This window comes from Aphelocoma coerulescens, chromosome 1 (genome assembly GCF_041296385.1).
Source record: "Aphelocoma coerulescens isolate FSJ_1873_10779 chromosome 1, UR_Acoe_1.0, whole genome shotgun sequence".
In the NCBI taxonomy this organism is placed as follows: domain Eukaryota; kingdom Metazoa; phylum Chordata; class Aves; order Passeriformes; family Corvidae; genus Aphelocoma; species Aphelocoma coerulescens.
This window is the reverse complement of record NC_091013.1, coordinates 8871667-8889779: the sequence shown is the minus strand read 5'-3', so window position 1 is coordinate 8889779 and position 18113 is coordinate 8871667. Positions and strand designations below refer to the sequence as shown.

The 18113-nt window shown below is 42.1% G+C and overlaps 1 protein-coding gene across 4 annotated transcripts in view; it reads left to right on the top strand.

Annotated features, from left to right (window-relative positions):
* Positions 1-5828, top strand: part of PRRG1 (proline rich and Gla domain 1) — a 31373-nt gene extending 25545 nt beyond the window's left edge. For all 4 annotated transcript variants that reach the window (XM_069030744.1, XM_069030819.1, XM_069030986.1 and 1 more), the window contains one exon: positions 2089-5828. In XM_069030744.1, coding sequence (XP_068886845.1) covers positions 2089-2607 — 519 coding nt within the window. In that variant the 3' untranslated portion in view covers positions 2608-5828. The remainder of the gene's footprint in view (positions 1-2088) is intronic.
* Positions 5829-18113: the final 12285 nt, after the last annotated feature.

Below are 18113 nucleotides of genomic sequence, written 5' to 3'. Positions count from 1 at the left end.
CTAATTAATCCTTTTCTGCTTTTTTTTAGTTAAAAATATATATTATTTGTTCAACTAAGTAATCTATTTAGCTGTAGTGTAACCAGATGCAAAACTAATAGGTATTCTTAATTGCCTTGTAGTCTGGTGAGGAGAGGATGAGGTGTTTGGTTCTGCCAGGTTTTATCACGCAGAGATCCCAAAAGCCCTCAGTTGTGCAGCTAATGGCATTTTTCAATGTTAGTTCCCCCCAAAATACGTTTTTCTAAACTCAGAACAGTTGGTTTGGGGTTCACTGTGGAACACACATCAAGGAGCACCCTTGTATAGAGAAGTATTTAGAGTCCATCTTCCCAGACTTTCTTACTTTGTGTGAAGCCAATGTTACCTGACACGGCTTAGATGATTTGGACCTGGGCTCACATCAAAGAGGGGCCTTGTGACAACCTGCTTGTGGCATCAAGCCTTAAAATTTAGGGAAAATGCCTGATTATGGATTGGTATAGGAGTCAGAATCGTTTTGGTTTTTGAACTTGCACATAGGCATAACAAAAACTGAATTTATCTTTGGAAAAGAAAATTTACAGGATAGTTTTCATGCTTGCATGAATTGTTGCATGCACATGGCATTGCTCTTAACCTGAGTACATTCTGATCCAGAAGTGTTGTGAGTGTGTTTTGCCAATGGTGTCCTGCCTTTGCACAGGGAAAGCTTAACTTCCATGCTAGAGGGATTGTGCTGCTTTTAGACTCAAGCTGCCTATGGGGTCAGTGGTGGCAGAAAATGCCTCTGGTGGCATTTTCTGTTTAATGTTCATCATGTGGCAGCAGGCCTGGACTAAAAAAACTGATGAATCTGATTCGTGTGTGCACAAAGTCAGTCTGCAACCTGAATACATAATTTAGTAACAACTGAGCACTGACAATTTCAGTTCTACCTGATGACAGTTTTATAAACAGTTGCATGAAATGTGTGCTGTCATTTAAAATTGATGTGATGCTGGCAGGAGCTGGATGGGGTCAGGTCTGTGCATTTGTAAAGAAAACTAAAGAGTTCAGAGTTTCTGGCATGGACCAGGGGGTGTCTTTAATTACAGTTTTTTGGTTTGGGGTTCTTTTTAGTTATAGTACAATATACTAAAATACATTAAATTATGACTATAAAACACAGTGGAAGTGTTTCATAGTAGGAGGGACATTACAGGTGAGGATGGCTACTCTTTTGAGACAGGGTATGTTTTTCTTTTTGTACTGTTCCTTCATAGAATTCACTGCAGAAGAAATTGCATGGTGACATGATCTTTGTGCTCCTACTTGTGCATATAAATACAGCAAAGAGGACTTTCAAGTATTGGTGTCCCCCTTCATCTTTGTTTTCACTTGTTCATATTTTCACTTTATGTTCCATTTATCTGTAGCTATGTTGTCAAGGTTTCTAGAATGTAATAACCTGTTTAATAGCCTCATAGTTATGGTGCTATTTTTAACTGTAAACAGAGGATCTGGATCAACTCAAAATAGCCTGACAGGAATTAATGTATGAGCCAGAGAGTGGGGTGTGTCTAAATTATGATAAGACAGTACAGCACAGTTGTGCTTTGCCAAAATGGTCTGTCATTCTGAGCCAGTGTTTCCCTGTCAAATTGTACTGGTATATTATTGCAATTTTAGAACAAACAAACCCTAAACTTGTACCTTGAGTGGTGCTGACAAATTCTGATCCACCAGATGGCTGATGTGCATGCTGATTAGGCAGGAGCTTTTGAGATATTTTTTTCCTAGTTTGTTTTGTGGTTGGGTTTTTTCTTTTCTTTGTATATTATTACTTAGTCTTGTCTGTGCTGCATGTTTGTAAACATTGAGTGCAGATGTAAGAATCTTAAAAGTAGTGAAGAGGTTGTTTTAAAAAACCAAATCCCTTTTGTATCACTAATCACATGAGAAGAAAAATTGGAAGTTTTATGTGCGCTTATCCATGCCAGTTCTTATTTTAATCATCAATATTTGAAATGCCTTTTTTTTCCTCATTCTTTAAAACAGCTTGCTTACATTGCTTGTTTTTTATTAACTGTGTTATAGTTTCTGACATGTTGTGTCTTGCTCTTCTAGAAGGAGTTCTGGAAAGTCTACAAAAACGGACTCCAGGGAGAAAGTAACACAGGACATAGCTGGTATTCATTTTACCTTGCATTTCCATTAATCATTGGCCTTTTTGTTATCCTCATTGTCATTTTTGTCATCTGGAGATGCCTGTTTAAAAAGAAAATGCGTAGGCAGTCGGTGTACGTGCACAGGGGAGCCCACGGAGCGCTGGGCGATGGTGCTGATGGCAGAGGGCCCCTCCCGCCGCCTCTCAGCATTGTTCATTCCCCACAGGAGGAAATGTATGAAGTCAGTGGGCTCTCTCCAGGAGGTCTGAGCTATTCGGATGCACGGTCAGACTCAATATCCACAAGGCTCTCAAACTGTGATCCTCCTCCTTCCTATGAGGAAGCCACTGGGGAAATCAGTGCGAGAAGAAGCGAAACTGAACAGCATTTAGATCCACCCCCACAATATGAAGACATTGTGAATTCCAGTTCAGCCACTGCCATTGCACTTACTCCCATTGTCACCAGTACTAAGTAAAACAAGAAGAATGCCATGGACCTTTTAAAAATCAGTAATCATTTTGTAGCACTTTATCTTGGCTTATTATGCATTTCTGTAATTTAATGGACTTGTATACAATGAATTTCACCTTTTTTAGGTTCCCTTGTTCTTTGGGTTTGGGATTTTTTTCCCCTATAGAATGTCTTAAAAGATAAGGAATCTGTAATGAGAGTGTAGTGCAGATACAGATGTGGTGCTCTGTCATACTTCTCAAAAGTACCTCTGTTTTGAAGGATGTTGCTTTATTCCAAACACTGTCCACATTCCCCACAAGATTTGTGGGATCGCCCTCCCCTTTCTTACTGCAGACTGTCAGAATTCCCTACAATAGGGAATCTTTAAGCAACATTTTAATAGTTATTTACACTAGAGGGGACTGATTTTGCAGTATTGCCTCTTGTCTGGTTGGTTCCTTTTTCTCACTTGGAGTTTTGTTGCATGCTGCACCCTCTCCTGGCCCTCAGGAAGCTGGGAGCCTTTGTGTTCAAACCAGGATCTCATGGAGAATGCTGGTGTAAGAGCAATAATTCCAGACTCCTAGCAGGAGAGGTGTACTGTAAAGCTTTTGCTATTATAGCTCAAAATTCTGTAAATGCTTAGAAGCTGACAATTCAAGACACTAATTGATGAATTTAATGGTATAAGTTTTTTTTCTGTGTTCTGCCTTTCCTGTTTTCCTGTCTGGTTTTAGTTTTCTATTCTAGAGGTGAGAAGTGTGCATATGTTAACTTCAGAACTTGAAAGTTCATGCAACAGTAATACTGAAGTACTCAAGAGTGGATAAAATCCTGATCATAGACTTCCTACTGTGATTTTCACTGGGACCAGGATGTAATCTATAAGCACATACACCCAAAGGCATTACTCTCCTTTTAAAAGGGGGAAAAAGGAAAGAAATTCAGTGTCTGTGACTTCTTTTTTTCCCCAGCTATGAAAACCTTCCTCAAGGTTTTCCCTGCTATAAACCCCTTCCTCAAGTTCTGATACTCTATTGCCTACTGACAGGTACCTTGTGTGCACCTTGTACTGGTGCCTGTGGAAATTCTTTGCAGAGAATACAGATACCTTTTTTCAACAACATTTATTGCTTATCCATTCCAAGGAATTCTAAGAACGTGCAGCCATAACCCCAAGCATTAGTGTGGAGTGACTTTCTGAGACTAAAGAGATGAATGCAGGCTTGTACAGAATTTCACCCACCTGGTTTAGGTGGTACAAATTCTAGTGTGGTGTTTCTTTTTTCACAGGTTGATTTAAAAGTTAATTGCTTGGTTTAATTCCTGAGTATTAAGTTTCAGTTTTCTTTCTTCCCACACCAGGGTAGCATGGCATTAGCTTAGTACTGTTCTGTGGTCTACTAATGAATTAGCACCAAATGAAACTTATTGAGCCCTGAAGGACTAAATTGTGTCATTTTGTCTTTCTTACAACAGAAACCCAAACTGTCTTGTTTCAAACACCCCAAATGAAATGCCCATGCCATCTGTTTGAAATTGCTCTTAATGTCCCTCTCATGGGGCCTTGGCCCACCTTTTCTCAAAGGATTTTTATGGAAGGAGATTGGAAGGAAATGGATGGTTATAGATGGGTGTGTAAATGCACACTTTGATAAGAATATGATCTAATGTATTGACACGTGGAGTCAGGAGTTCTCAGTTTTGGCAAAGAGTAGGTTGCCTTTGTTGCCTGCTGGGGCTTTTCAGCTGCTAAAGCAAGTTGTATTAGAGATGAACTCCTGGCCAAACTCCTGACTCCACAGTTAAAACTGTAACTCTTATTTATATTCATTATATATTACAGATATATTAAGATAGGCAGATAAGTAAAGTATGTTTTGGACACTTGTAGTAAAAATTGCCTGGGTTTTGTTTGTGGACTGTCAGACCTTTATTTTGAAGTGGTTTTAGCTCTTGTGAATTCTGAATTGAGACTTGTGGAAGTTAAAGCTCATTTCATACCAAGCAAGAGTTAATAAATACACTACTTTAGGCAGATTCACCAGAACAAAGTGCCTCATCCCAGCGTGCAGGAGCCACCTCAGAAAGAGCTGGTGCTTCAGTGTCTGTGCCATATTGGCATCTCCTGTGCCTGCCAGCACAGATAGTAGTTTTAGCAGTAACTTCCTCGTCAGGATATAGGACTTTCCTGTAGGAAAATGCATGGAGATCACCCATGTCACCTTAGGTTGTTAAGCAGCCATCATCATCCCCTGAACATGGGCAGTCTACTTTAGTAATTTAGACATGAACTGGCTTTTCCCTTTTTTCTGTTTTTTCTTTACTCTGTATTCCACTACCACTTCTGAAGGGTTTGTTTCTGGCTCCTAAATTGAGTATGTTACTTTTGTCTTGTTACTGTGTCCAGTAGATACTTTTATGTGCAATCCAAAATTGATGCTTGCCATTCCAAAAAAATTCACAACCAAAAACTTAAAGTGATTTAATTAGACAATGCCTTTTCCATGAGTACATGAGTATGAAAGACATTGTGGACTATAAATTTATGTCTTGGTGAATAAATTTGATATTTAAACTAAACCTGTGTGGGACAGTTGTGCAAATGCATTTCCTCTGAGACATGAACAGTTTTCTCCATGTTGGAATAGTGTCAAATTACGAATTGTTTTGTTCTGTTTTGTGAAATGTGGGAAAATAGCTTAGTCTTGTGGTTGGCTTTTCTAACCTAATTGAAAAATAAAATTTTATTTGTACTGGGGTTTTATACAGCTTTTTTGTTCTTGTTGTTTTACCTATCCTGTAATTGCATGGTCATGCAATAAATATAAATTTATAGTTGTATCTCTCTAAGGTTTTGCAACTCTGAATGCAGTGCTGTCTTGACTGATGACATGAATAGTCAGGATACTGCCTTTCCCACTTCTGAATGTAACATTGAATTTCATCTTGTATAAGGACTGAAATTATTTAGCGACTAAAACTAACTTAAAGGTGGCGCTGTTTTAAGAAATTATGGAAATTAATGATTTGCTTAGATGATATTAACATTAGTGAAGGTTGTGCTCTCTTCACTGGATGTAAATAACCTCTGATTACAGTATTGTGTATGTTAAAGGGGTTTGGTTTACATTAAATTATCCTATTTAAACATTTTTGCCTATGTTTATAGAAAATTTTTTGTAACATTTGTTTTTCAATATGCTAAATAAAAATTTTTAAGATGCCTCTAATGTTTCAAAATACCAGTTTTACACAACTGCAGTATTTACTTTGTGGTCTTTTAATTTCCATTGTTCTGTGGACTTAATCAGTTTCATGAATCAATTGTTTTGATGATATAAAATTCAAATATAATTTTGTTTGCAGGTAGGCAAAACTATTGTTTCAAAATTCAGGCTCAATTTTAATCAGAGTTGTTAATTTGTATAGTTTCCAATTTTGATAAAAAGCATTTAACGCTGTCATGAGCTCATTTGCTTAGAGTCTGGTGTTAATAACACCAAGGTTGTGGGTTCAATCCTGTATGGGCTGTTCACTTAAGAGTTGGACTTGATGATCCTTCTGGGTCCCTTCTAACTCGGAATATTCTGTGATTTCTTGTAGCCACAACTAAATAAGTCACAGGCCAAAGGAAAGGAAACTGTAGCAAAAAAATTTGAAGTTGGAGAACCTAATTTCAATGTTCACTTGAGCCACTTGAAAGTGACTACAAAATTTCATGTCAGCTCTAGGAATGATGAATTAACAGAGAACAAAACCAGCCTTGTGTAATGATCCCTGCTGGAAACTGAAGGTCTCCATTCCAGGCAGCACAAAGTGCGTGTCATCCCTTCCCACTTTATCCCAAGGATAAAGTGTCCTTGGGCTTGTTCACCAGTGCAGGGCCTGTGGGAGAGGCTGGTGAAGCCCAGAGTGAGGTTTGTGTCTCAGAGCTTTGAACTCAAGTGCAGTTTTGTGCTGCTCGTAACAAAAAGGAAAAGAAAGGTACTTGAAGCAGCAAAGAGCAGTGACTTTCCAAGCTATCAGTGCACACTGTGGCCCCGTGTTCCCCTTGGGACACTTTTATTTGTGTATCCCAAACCAGCACCATCCAAACAGGACACTGCCTTGGGTTAAGTGGGGATTGCTATGCACACTCACGTTTGTGTCCTGACCTCACGCCCATCAGCATGGGCTGAGGTGTGTGCACAAGGTTCAGCCTGCCCCAGGCTTCCAGCTACGGGAACGTGGGGGATACGGTGCTAAACTGGTGTCATGCATCTCAGTGTCTATGCAAATGAAATCATTGCTCAGGTTACAGTGATGAATGTTCATTATTTATTGTTTCTTGTGCCCAGAGCACTGTGCTGTGCTGCTCTAAATCACACTGAGAGATTTCTTTTTATCTTCTGCATAATGTGAGCTTTGTAAATGTCTCCTAGTGCCACTTGCCCGTTTTTAAAAGGAAGGAAAACCATGTTCAGCTGAAAGCACTGAGGTAACATCTGTACTATTCCCTTGCTTGCTGCACACACATTTGATTGATTTGCTACAGGGTAATTGAACTTTGAGTTTTGCCAGAAAGTTGAAGTACACTTTTCTTCTGCAGGGGTATCTTGGTAATTGTATTTTTCATTTGACAGTGAGTTATTGAATGCTAAGTAAACAAGTCAGTGCAAGAGAGGTCTTGCTTATGCTCTCTTGACCATATCTGTCTATCTATAGATACACAGATATCGATATCTCCAGCACATATGTTATACAGCATATTATACAGGACTTACTTACCATTTAGATCTCTGCAACAATGTTTGCTGTAATATTAGACCTGTGTCCTCTTTGCCTGTCCTGTCTCTGTGTATCCTGCAATAAAGACACACGGACTGCTGTGCTGTTTTCCATTTGAAAGCATTGTACAGAACTGTGTGGCTCCCAGGGTTAGCTGAGGAACTTAAAGCAAGAAGGAAACAAGTATTTAAAAAATCCATTTTGCTACTACCAGCAATGAAAACTCTGCATAAGGAATAATCTGTACCAGACTGTCTCCCTGGCCTTTCCTGTGGTGTGGGATGTCTTTTCCCACACAACAGACCCTGGATCAATTCCATGGGTCAGGGGCTCCCAGTTTGATTTTTCTTTATTTTCTCACTCAGCTCTTGCCACTGGCAGTGGTGCAGCAGCCACTCTTGGCTGTGCACAGGCACTTGAGTTGTTTGTTTGGTGACACACATCTGTACACAGGTGGCTCTGGGACCCAGGCTTCCCTGCTTTCCTCCCCTGCCCTTGCTGGTCTGCTCACACCCAGGCCGGGCAGTATTTCAGTGCTGGACAAAGCCGAGGGGATGAATGCAGCAATGGGGACCAGAGGCAGGTGTCAGCCTGCTGTGACACGGGGAGAGACACAGTCTGTTATCACCTGTGGCCTTTTCACTGCCAGTCTGAATGCAGCCACCTCATGTGGGTTCTTTCCAAGATTAAAACCACTGCAGGCAGCGTTTCTTGCCAGGACTTGCTGTGAAAAAATGGTACTGTCAAAGAAAAGCAAGGGCGGTGTGACCAGCTCAAACGTTTTCCCCAGCTAGTACCCCTAAACTTTCTTAGCACAAGTAATTTATTTCCATTTACTTATTATTTTTATTTTTTCCTTTTACTTTTGTTGTGTCTACTTTTCTGTTCGTGGTTCCATTCTAACCATAGGTTTTTCCTTACAGATGGGTGAAGGTAAAATATACATGTAATCATGAAGAGCTACATGTTTCATTTTTTTTTCATTTTTCTGTTTCTGGATGGGTTGGGTTTTTTTCTTAGCTTGCTGGTTTTTGCATTTTGTTTAATAAAAGTGCTTGAATACCTCCTTTTTCTGTTCCCCCTAAAATCTTTTGCATGCTCATTTTTTAAAGTGCATAACAGCTGGTATTTATTGTGCAGCTTCTCTAGAAGAAATGTATCTTTGAAAATAATTTCTAATGCTATTTTCTCTTCAGTGATTTTTTTCAGCCTTATGAAGTGCTACTTGTAGCTTAGTTTCCCTTTTCTTGCCTGATTGTGCTTTCACCCATTACCTTCCAGCCTTTCCACACAGGCAGCTTGACTCCATGAAAACACTACCTCTCTCCTCCACTGGCAGGAATGTTTAAAAAAGGGAGTTTCTGTTCTGCACATTGCTTTCAGATTTCAGTGTTTACTGTTCTGCATAACCCAGCATTGACTTCCTGAAAATTGTTCACAAAATCTTGCTCGCAGTGCCAGGCTGTCAGCAAACCCCCAGCCCCTGAGGAAGGCTGGCTCTCACTCTGACCTTCACCCACAGCCCTGGAGCAAGGATTTGAACTTGTGTTTCCTCCATTGCAAGGCATTAGGCAGCTCTGAACATTAGACTAAGCTTGCAGTCTCTATCTTTCTCAAGCTTCAAAATCCTTTGAAATCCTCTATAGTGTATGCAGATCTCTGGGTATAGTGAATTTAAACTACTTAACATAGACTTAATTTACTTACTAACTTGTTATGGATTGTTGGAAAGCAGAGCAGTGTATTTCTGTTAAAGTATACCATAGGGTGTGGGTTTGAGCTGCTCTCTTGATTTTTTATATGCTGGTGACACCAACCTTGGTATTACACTTTATGGATCACAAATTTCATCTGGAACCTGAGAAGTCTTTACCAGTATAGGTTTTGTTGCTTTTTGTCAAAACTGGCATGGTCCCATCAGCAATTTTAGCTTCACTGAGTTACTCTTCAGTATAGAAGTGTTTATTAAAAAAAATTCCTGAGTAGCAGCGGTTGATGGTTTTATGATTGACTACGGTGATGTCTCCTAGCAACATGACTGAAAAAAGATCATCCCACGTTGCTCACTTGTCCAGAGATTTCCAGATTGCTGTGTTTATCTTGATGAGGCTGACTAAGCCATCTCACTTCACCAGTACTCCCTGCACCACATTTCTGCCCATTTTGTGTTGAAAAGGGTTCTCCAAAGTGACACCAAAGGTGTAAGGCCTGTTCCCAAAGTCCTGCTTTGGGATGTGCAAAATGCCCTCCCAGGCGCTGAGTGGTCTTACCCCACATCCCCAAAACATTAACTTCCCTTGACCTGCCCTTTCCCAGCAGCTCTTGTGTGCCAGGGCTTGCAAAGGATGGAGACTTGTGGAATTCATTTTGCTGTCTGACACAGGATTTCAGAGCGAGGTACAGCCTGTGGACCTTTCATCTGGCACCTCCTCTGTGCTGGTGACGATGACAAATGAGTGCCTTGCTCATAATCAACATCATTTCAATAAATCTTTCTTTTAAGGAGATTGCTTTTGTTAGTAGTGAACAAATGCTCCTCTTCCACGAGATGTCACAGGTGAGATTCTTCAAGAGGCTACCGTGCAGTCCCCCACCTCCTCATGGCACTTCCCTCTGGTTTCCCAGATCCTTCTCAGACCAGGAGAACACTGTGTGTCCCCACCACAGCTGCTGTCTGAGGCTGGTTAGCACTCAGATGTGATGGAGGCATTGCTGGATGAGAGATGGCAGAGATGCTGCCTTTCCCCACTCCTGGAGGTGTCCAGCACTGATGGAGATGTGGTGGTGGAGCTCAGGCTGCTATGGTGTGTGCCTGTGACAGCAGCTGCTCTGCCTGGCTGCCAGCTGCATTTGACCATGCAGTAATTAATGCCTCTGAGGAACAGGCACTGTCCCTGTTTTCAGCCCTTTTTAGCTTCAGGACCAGCCCGTGGTAACGTGTTCCATGTGACCAAAGCTGCTGTGGGAAGAACTGCTCACTCCACGTGAGACACCACAGGGCTGTGAGAGCTGTGCCAGCAGAACAGAGGTGGCTGTTCTGCTTTACAAAGCCCTAAGCTGCCATGGAGCTCTTACTGGGGACATACCTGCTCTCTGTGTGCCATATCCCAGCAGCACCTTAGCTGGATTTGTGCTGCAGAGGAGGCCAGGTGAGCATCAGAAGTTTTCCAGGTCCTGCCCCTGTCTCTCTTACTCACATGGCCTTGATTTTAATTTCTTGCTGCGTGTTTTTTACATGGCTTTGAAGGCAGTTTAAAGAAATCCTGTGAAGGTACCTTGGGAATGTTCCTGCCATTACTGTCCAGTGCCTGATACAAATTGTGTTCTTCACTTTGTTATTTAAACTGCTGGCAGGTAAGTTAATTGATTTTAATAGAATGCTACAGGGTGAGTTTTGCAACTCTAATTATTTGAGGGCATTCAGAAATGTTAAAAGGTCTCTTTTAATGCCAAATCTAAAAAAGTGGTGCAATTAAATGATAGTCTAGCCTTTTTCCAAAGAAACACAAAAAAAAAAAAAAGAAAACGAAGAAAAGGAAGAGGCCAGTTCAATTGAAGTAATTACTTTTGTAGTAGTTGTTTAAAAGTCCTCCAAAACCTTTTGTTTTGTTCATGTACACGTGTCTCTGATACATTTATAGGTTTATTGTCTACCTTTGAATCCAGTTAGCATGTGCTTCTCTGTTTTCCTTGGCCTGCCTTCTTGCTGTGGTTGGTATCAAGATACACAGCAAATCCACAGCAGGGAGATCAAAATGGGGATATTGAACCAGTCACACAGAACCAGCCACCCTCCAGAGCCACCCTCCAGAGATACGGGTCTGGTAAACTGGATCGGCCAGTGCAGGCACTGGTGGAATCTGTGTGAAAGAGTCAGCTTCCAGAGAGGGTTAATCAGAGGCTGCTTGGTGTGGAGGAAGGTGTGCAGGAGTGCTGGGGTTATCCCAGCAACCTTGCACTGACTGTCTCACCTAATGGGTGTTTTCATTCCTTAGGATCTTTCTAAGTCACCTCTCTGCTCCCTTGGCGGTGTGAATAAGGTTGTCTCCACAGGGCAGGCAGATAAAGTGTCCCCTAGAGCCAAGAGATTTGCAATATTTTTCTTGTCATTTCCCTTTTAAGCCTCTGTCAGTAACAATTGAGTTTGGCCTGCTGTATTCACCTTAAGAAATCCAGGGAGTGGATTTCTGTGAATGTTTCTGCGTTCATGTATCAACCCCACTCTCCCTGGGTGTGAGAATCCCTCCGAGGTGAGAGTATCAAGTTCCTGGTTTACAGCCAGTTCCTCTGGCTGTAAACCATTATGTGTTGAACAGCTGACTCCTGCTGTGCTTGAAAAGCACCAATAAAGGACTGTAAAGAGTTAAATCCTGCTGTATTTCAGGTTTTTTTTACCTTTAGTCATGTTCCTCTTGAACCAAACACTCTTCAGAACACCTCTTCACAGATTAGGCTCTCTTTTTTTATTCTTGCCTGTGCCAAGGTAAATTTATAGCAGAGGTTTTCTTTCACTTGTGTATAACATTGAGAAGGATTCTTTCAGTCAGTGGTTTGACCAACCTTACAGACAACAGAATTGAGCAATTTTGTCTAATCTCATCATGTTGAAAAAGATGTACTAAAAAACTATGAGATTAAAAATGCCATTCTCATTACATTTTTCCAAGTAACCATTTCAAGCTTTTATCTGTTGTTGAGCTTTGTTTCTATACCTAACAAACCTGTATGAGGCAAATAATGAAATATTGATTTGCCAACTTGAAACTTTTTCAGCTGCCATTTTATTCAGTGCATCCGTTGGCAGCACAGCAGAATGGAGGTTTTATTGTGGACTGAACAAACCCATTGGTTTGAGCATGACACAGTGAAATTGTAACATAGCAATAAAATTGCAGGGCACATTTATGCCATCTGTTTCATAGTGGAAAAACAGAACATTTCAGTGGTGGCCTCAAACAATAAATCTGGATTTAGAAAAGAAAAATAATTGGCGCTTGTAATGTTAGGGACAGCCTAAGATGTTGCACAGCCTACTTCCCCCCACTGTTGCTCAGCTGCGAAGTTCCCCCAGGTTTTTCTTGGTTTAGGCATCCTTAGCTGTTATAGTCTGCTGTGTTAAGGGCTCAGAAAAACATCTCTTAAGTCATAGAACACTGACTCAAGAGATGTTTGCCTCCTCCTATCTCATCTATTGCTTTTATCAGCTTTCCATTTTTGGAGTGGGCAGGCATGAAAGGGGTCAGGTTGCATTGCTCCACCATCAATCAGTGATAGGAAACAAAGTTAAAAGGTCACAATCGATGGGCAAGAGGCAAACATGAAAGAGGTTTATTCAATCTTTCATCAAAACAACGTGAAATCTAAGACATGAGCCCTGTGTTATCAGAAAAAGAGGGAATTAGATTTTTGTAATAAATGTAGAACGTGCAGAAAAGGTTTTTTCCCTGGAAAATCAATGATTTAAGATAAGAGGGTTCTCTTATTCTGTTCTCTCATCAAACATTTGATATTGTGATCCTTGTATTTTTAAGTAACCTGTGACCTGAAAGAATGGTCCTAAAAACAATGTCCTTGTAGCTGTTGAAATCTGTAGATACTGAATGTGATAAAGATGTGTAATGATTCTTGTTATTAATTATATTTGTTGTAAATTTATAAATGTTATGGTTTGTCTACCTAATAAGAAATAAAAAAAATGTCTTTCTTCACCTTCAAACTGAAAATAGGTTTAGATTAGATATTAGGAAGAAATTCTTTACCATGAGGGTGTTGAGGCCCTGGTACAGGTTTCCCAGAGAAGCTGTGGATGCCCCATCCTTGGAAGTGCTCAAGGCCAGGCTGGATGGAGCTCTGAGCAACCTGGTCTTGTGAAAGATGTCACTGCCCATGGCATGGGGGTTGGAACTAGATCACCTTTGAGGTCTCTTCCAAACCATTCTGTGATTAAATTCTATGATTCTTTGATGGATGGGATCTCTTGCAGGGAGTTTCTCTGCAGTTTCCTATGTTTTCTACGCCCTCTTTCCCAATCCTCTCTGATGTACCTGGATGACCTTCTGTAATGGTATCTGTCCAAAGTCTGCATTGTCTCTTATGGAAGAGGAAAGAAGAAGACAAAAGATGTCAGGGCTGTTGAAGCCACTACCTTCTGGTCCAGCTGCAGCACTGTGATGTCCCAGGGCATCTGTGCACACTCCCAGTGTCAAAACCCCTCACTGGGATGTCCTGCTCTGTTCAACTAGGCCATCCCCAGTTCCCAGTCCTGGTTTCTTACCTGCCAAAACATGGCACTTTCCTACAGCCTCCCCCACAAAACGCTGCTTCTCAGGGTGAGACCTTCAGAGCTGACTGCCTTGAGTCTAGCCCCACCTTCCGTGAAGGAGGTTTGCATCCTCGCCCAGCTCCCTCCAGTAGGCACCTGGTTACCTGCCTGGCACAAATCAATGCCTGTCAGATAATAAATGAGAAGGATGGAAGTAACTGTGTTTGTTTGTGTTTAAGCCACAGAAAGAACAGGTTTCTTTTTTTTTTTTTTTATAGTGTTTGCCAGTTTTAAGATGAGAGCTTGAAAAATGTCATTAAGATGAGGAATGGTAACAAGGTGATAAAGAAACAATCTTCTCGCTTTAATGACTTGAGCTAAAAGCTAAATGACTGTAGCAGCTGAGATTGTAAAAGCAGTGGGAAATTTAATGAACAGTGACCCCACAAGAAAGTCAATCTGTCTGTTAATGTTTAGTTTTGTCATTTCTTCTGAAAAGTAATAAACGTCTATTATATAATCTATTGGTTACAGAACCTGGGGTCATGCTCCCATGGAGCTTAACTCTGCCCATCTGTCTCAGCTGAAATTACTGACCTTCCCCATGAAATAGGTAAACATCCCAAGCAGGAAATAGCTGTGCAGGTACTTGAGGAAACAGCTTTGGTTGTGGGTAAAGAAAATTGTCATGAACTCGACTGCAAAAGCTCTAAATGGTTTGTGAATTCCCTTAATGATAAGCTGATTCATCCAGCTAAATTATGTAAAATATAGTGAATGAAACTGTGATTAGTCAGTAATGGCTGATGCCCCAGTTCTGTAACATGTCATTCATCTGGATGGTGTGGAATACTCACTGCAAATCTTGTAGCAAAGGCAGTAATCAAATAAGAGATAAAAATATGAACCTCTTTGCTTATGTTTAGCTACTGAGAACATGTATTTACTTAACCAGAAGTGGGAAGAGGCATCTTGAAAGTTGGGTGATTTAGAGAAGTGTATTTTAACTGCAAGCTAAAAGCTGGAAAGCTGCAAACTTGGATAGCACCATCCACACAGGTTGCTGCTGTGAGCACAGGCCTGGAAGAGGCTGGAGCACTCTGCTTCTGTCCCCTGCCACAAGGCAGAACCAGCCCTGTCCTATAAAGTTCTTCATTTGGGCTAAAGTTTCAGGTTGGCTTTTTTTTAGTCTTATCTACTTCTTTAATCAGAAACTGATCCTGTTTATTTGTGCTGTATGACCAGCATGTTTGAGTGGCTTTGCACAGCAGCTTGTGCTGTGGGAATGAGACTGTGCGTGGGTGGGAGGTCACTTTGGAAGTGGCTGAGCTGACAAAACTCTTCAGGCTTTGCCTCTCTTCTTTTTTTTCAGCAGTTAAACAGTGGCAATTATCCAAAATCCAATCTCTGCACATCCACATCCATCACAGTGCTCAAATTTAACTGGAGATTTGTGAAATGTTTACAAACTGCATGTCACACTAAGTGTGTATTTTCTTCTTTATGATGCTTTAATAAAAGTTGTGTAACCCTATTTACACATATTTACATGTGTCTTACAGGTAACATTTCCTGTAAGTGCACTCAGGTCTATTTTTACTTAAAAGTCTATTGCAATTTGCTGTCAAATATTTAACAAAAGTAAAGAATCACATTTAAAAAGTCACAGAACTTTTTATAATTTTCATCATTTTTTTCCTCTTTTCTCTTTTTTGTTGGTGCCTGGCAGTTGATTTTGAGGGCTGGAAAAACTGCTTTCCCCAGTGGTAATGTCCTTTTCCATTAAACAAATCTTGTTGATGTAAAGGAAATTTTCCATCCAGTGGTTTGTTAGTGCTGAAGTACACTGAAAAAGTTGGTGCAAATTTGTCTGGAGGCCATTATTTTCATGAAAAGGAAATGAACCTATAAATTTTCATATTGGTCTTCTACCAGTTCTGGCACTGCAGCAGCCCTGGGGCAGAACCAGGATGGGAATGATGATCAGGGACCACTGCAGACCTGAGGATGGCCACACTTGGCTGCAGCTATAGGGCAGCTCTGTGGCTGAGCCAGGGGCCCAGCAGGTGAAGCTGGGACAGCACAGTCTGCCCCCAGACCAGGACAGAAGCCCCCAGTGCTCTTCCTCACTGGCTTTTCCTACTGGAGCCAGCCCTGGGCAGGGGCTGCAGAGCCCCAGGCACCCTGGCCCCGGGCTGGGCAATGGTTTGGTCCCCAGAACCAGCAGGATCCTTCTTTTGGTGCTGCTTGTTGCCTTGTGCCACCTCCACAGCAAGTGTGACAGGGCAGACAGGAGCATGGCAGCCTCCCAGCCCGGCCCCGGTGTGCCCTTTGTCCCTTTGGCATGCCTGATGCACGACTATTTCCACTCATACTTTAATCTGCCTCGCAACCTCATCAGAAATATTCTCTCTCTCCTGGCAGCACTGAGTGTGTTCCATGTGTGCAGCCAGCAGCAGCTGCTCCACACCCTCCTCACTGGGCTGTGCCCAGCCTTGGCTGCACTGCTCTCACCTCACTTTTTCTGAGCACAGCTTGCTGGTGTCTTTCCCAAAGTAATTTTGGAAACTAGAGACTCATTAAAGAACCCTTTCAAATACACCTTGTGTGTTGTAACCACTAGATTTTGCTTAGCAGGCTGTAGCTCCCTGAGAGCCCCTCGGGAGTTACCCAGGGCAATGCAACCCAGCCGCACCCCGCAGCCCATTTCGGACAGCCCCGCGGTCTTGCTCTGGTCAGCTATCAGCGTTATCAGTGATGATGAAGGAAGTGAGAAGGGTCTCTCATGAGGGTTGAGATGGCTTTAATTATTCCCTATCCCTGCGACCTCCAGGGGCAGAGAGACCTCCTGATCCGGGCGCAGGGGGGTTTTGTGAGGGGCCCAGGGGCGGTCCCTGGGCGGGGTTGGGATACAGGAGCCAACAGGGAGAAACCGAGGGAGTGGCCACGGCTAGGGCAGGCGGGAGCAGGAAGGGGAACGTGGCATCACGAAAGCAGTGAGTTAACAGGCTACCACTCTTGTGGGGAAAGATACCAGATCAGTCTCCTTTGTGAGAGTACAGTGTCTCTCCGGTCAGCAGAAAAGTCATGGGCAGAGTTGCAGAGGTAACAGTGCTCCCTGACCACCCGTGGTGTCCAAAAGGAAAGCAAAACGAGAGAGTAAATTAATTTTTAATTTTTCATGTTGGCAGCACAGCCACTTCTCACAGCAGGGCACAGGATCATTAGGGACTGACCTGTCCTCATCGATACAGAAGTTCTTCATCCAGGCAATTTTCTGACTAGTTTTTTTCCAATCTTGTAAGGCTCACTCTCCTTCCCACCCCAGCACTGCTGCAATCCCTGTGGCATAAATGACTCTGCTTTCCACCATCCTCACTCCTGACCTGGGAGGGTGGCAGCTCATCCTCACGGGTAATGATGGCCTCATGCGTGTTCCTAAAGCGGGCTGTGCAGGGACACGTGCACCGGCCACAGTTTTGCAAACGGTGACTAATCAAGCTGCTTAATTCCTCCATTCCACAGAGCTGCCCAACTGTTTATAGCAATTAAATAGCAAGAGATGTGGGAGAAGCACACACAATAATGTCAATGCCATGCGAAAAATGTTGACCCTTTTGTGGCCGTGGGCCTGGCAGAACCTGCAGCCCAGTTGCTGCTCATGCTGGCACAGCTGGCTGCAGGCTGACACTAGAGGAGCCAGTGCTGCCAGGCCTCCCTGCATCCCAGCCTTCCTGTCCTCATCATCTGCAAACAGCCCAGTCACAGACAGCAAGGTCCTTTATCTCACCTTACTTATTCACTCATTTTGAGCAGTTTCTTGTAAGAATGTGTTTCCTCCTTCCCACAGCGTTCCTCACAGCATTGCTGATGTGGTTCTTCTCTCATTTACCTGCCAAGATCTGTTTAATGACTCTGCATTCTCCTTTCTAATGGCTGGTGACACTGTAAATCACTACCAAAGCCTGCAGCTGGCCAGTAACTTGTGTGTAATGCAAAGCAAAGAGAAATCACTCGTACAATTGAATCACTCAGAACCAAATATTTCATCTGCATCTGATAAGACAGCTGCAAAATATTCAGAGTCTTTTGGAATATAAGACAGAACATGAAATCTGTGGAAAAAATGCATTTCTGGTTGGCGTTATCAACAGTGTTTAGCACATGGCAAGCAATTTCCAGTCAAGTGGAAGATAAACCTTTTATAGACCGCAGTGATTTGCTGTCAGTGGCACTTTCAAAAAGCTCATTTGGATCAACCAGGTTAGGAGGTGACACAGACATTTGTCAGCCAAACAAAAGAGATTACAGACCCGAGGGTGAGACAAAAAATTTAATTGCATAAAGGTCAATGAAAGTAACACAAAAACCTATAGAATTGTACTCAAACTGTTAGTCCTATTAAAACAGCTGATAAATAGGCTGCTTCCTGAGGATGAGTTGTAGCACTGAGCCTCCAGTTTAATTGTCTGATAGAGTGTCCAGGATATGGGAAA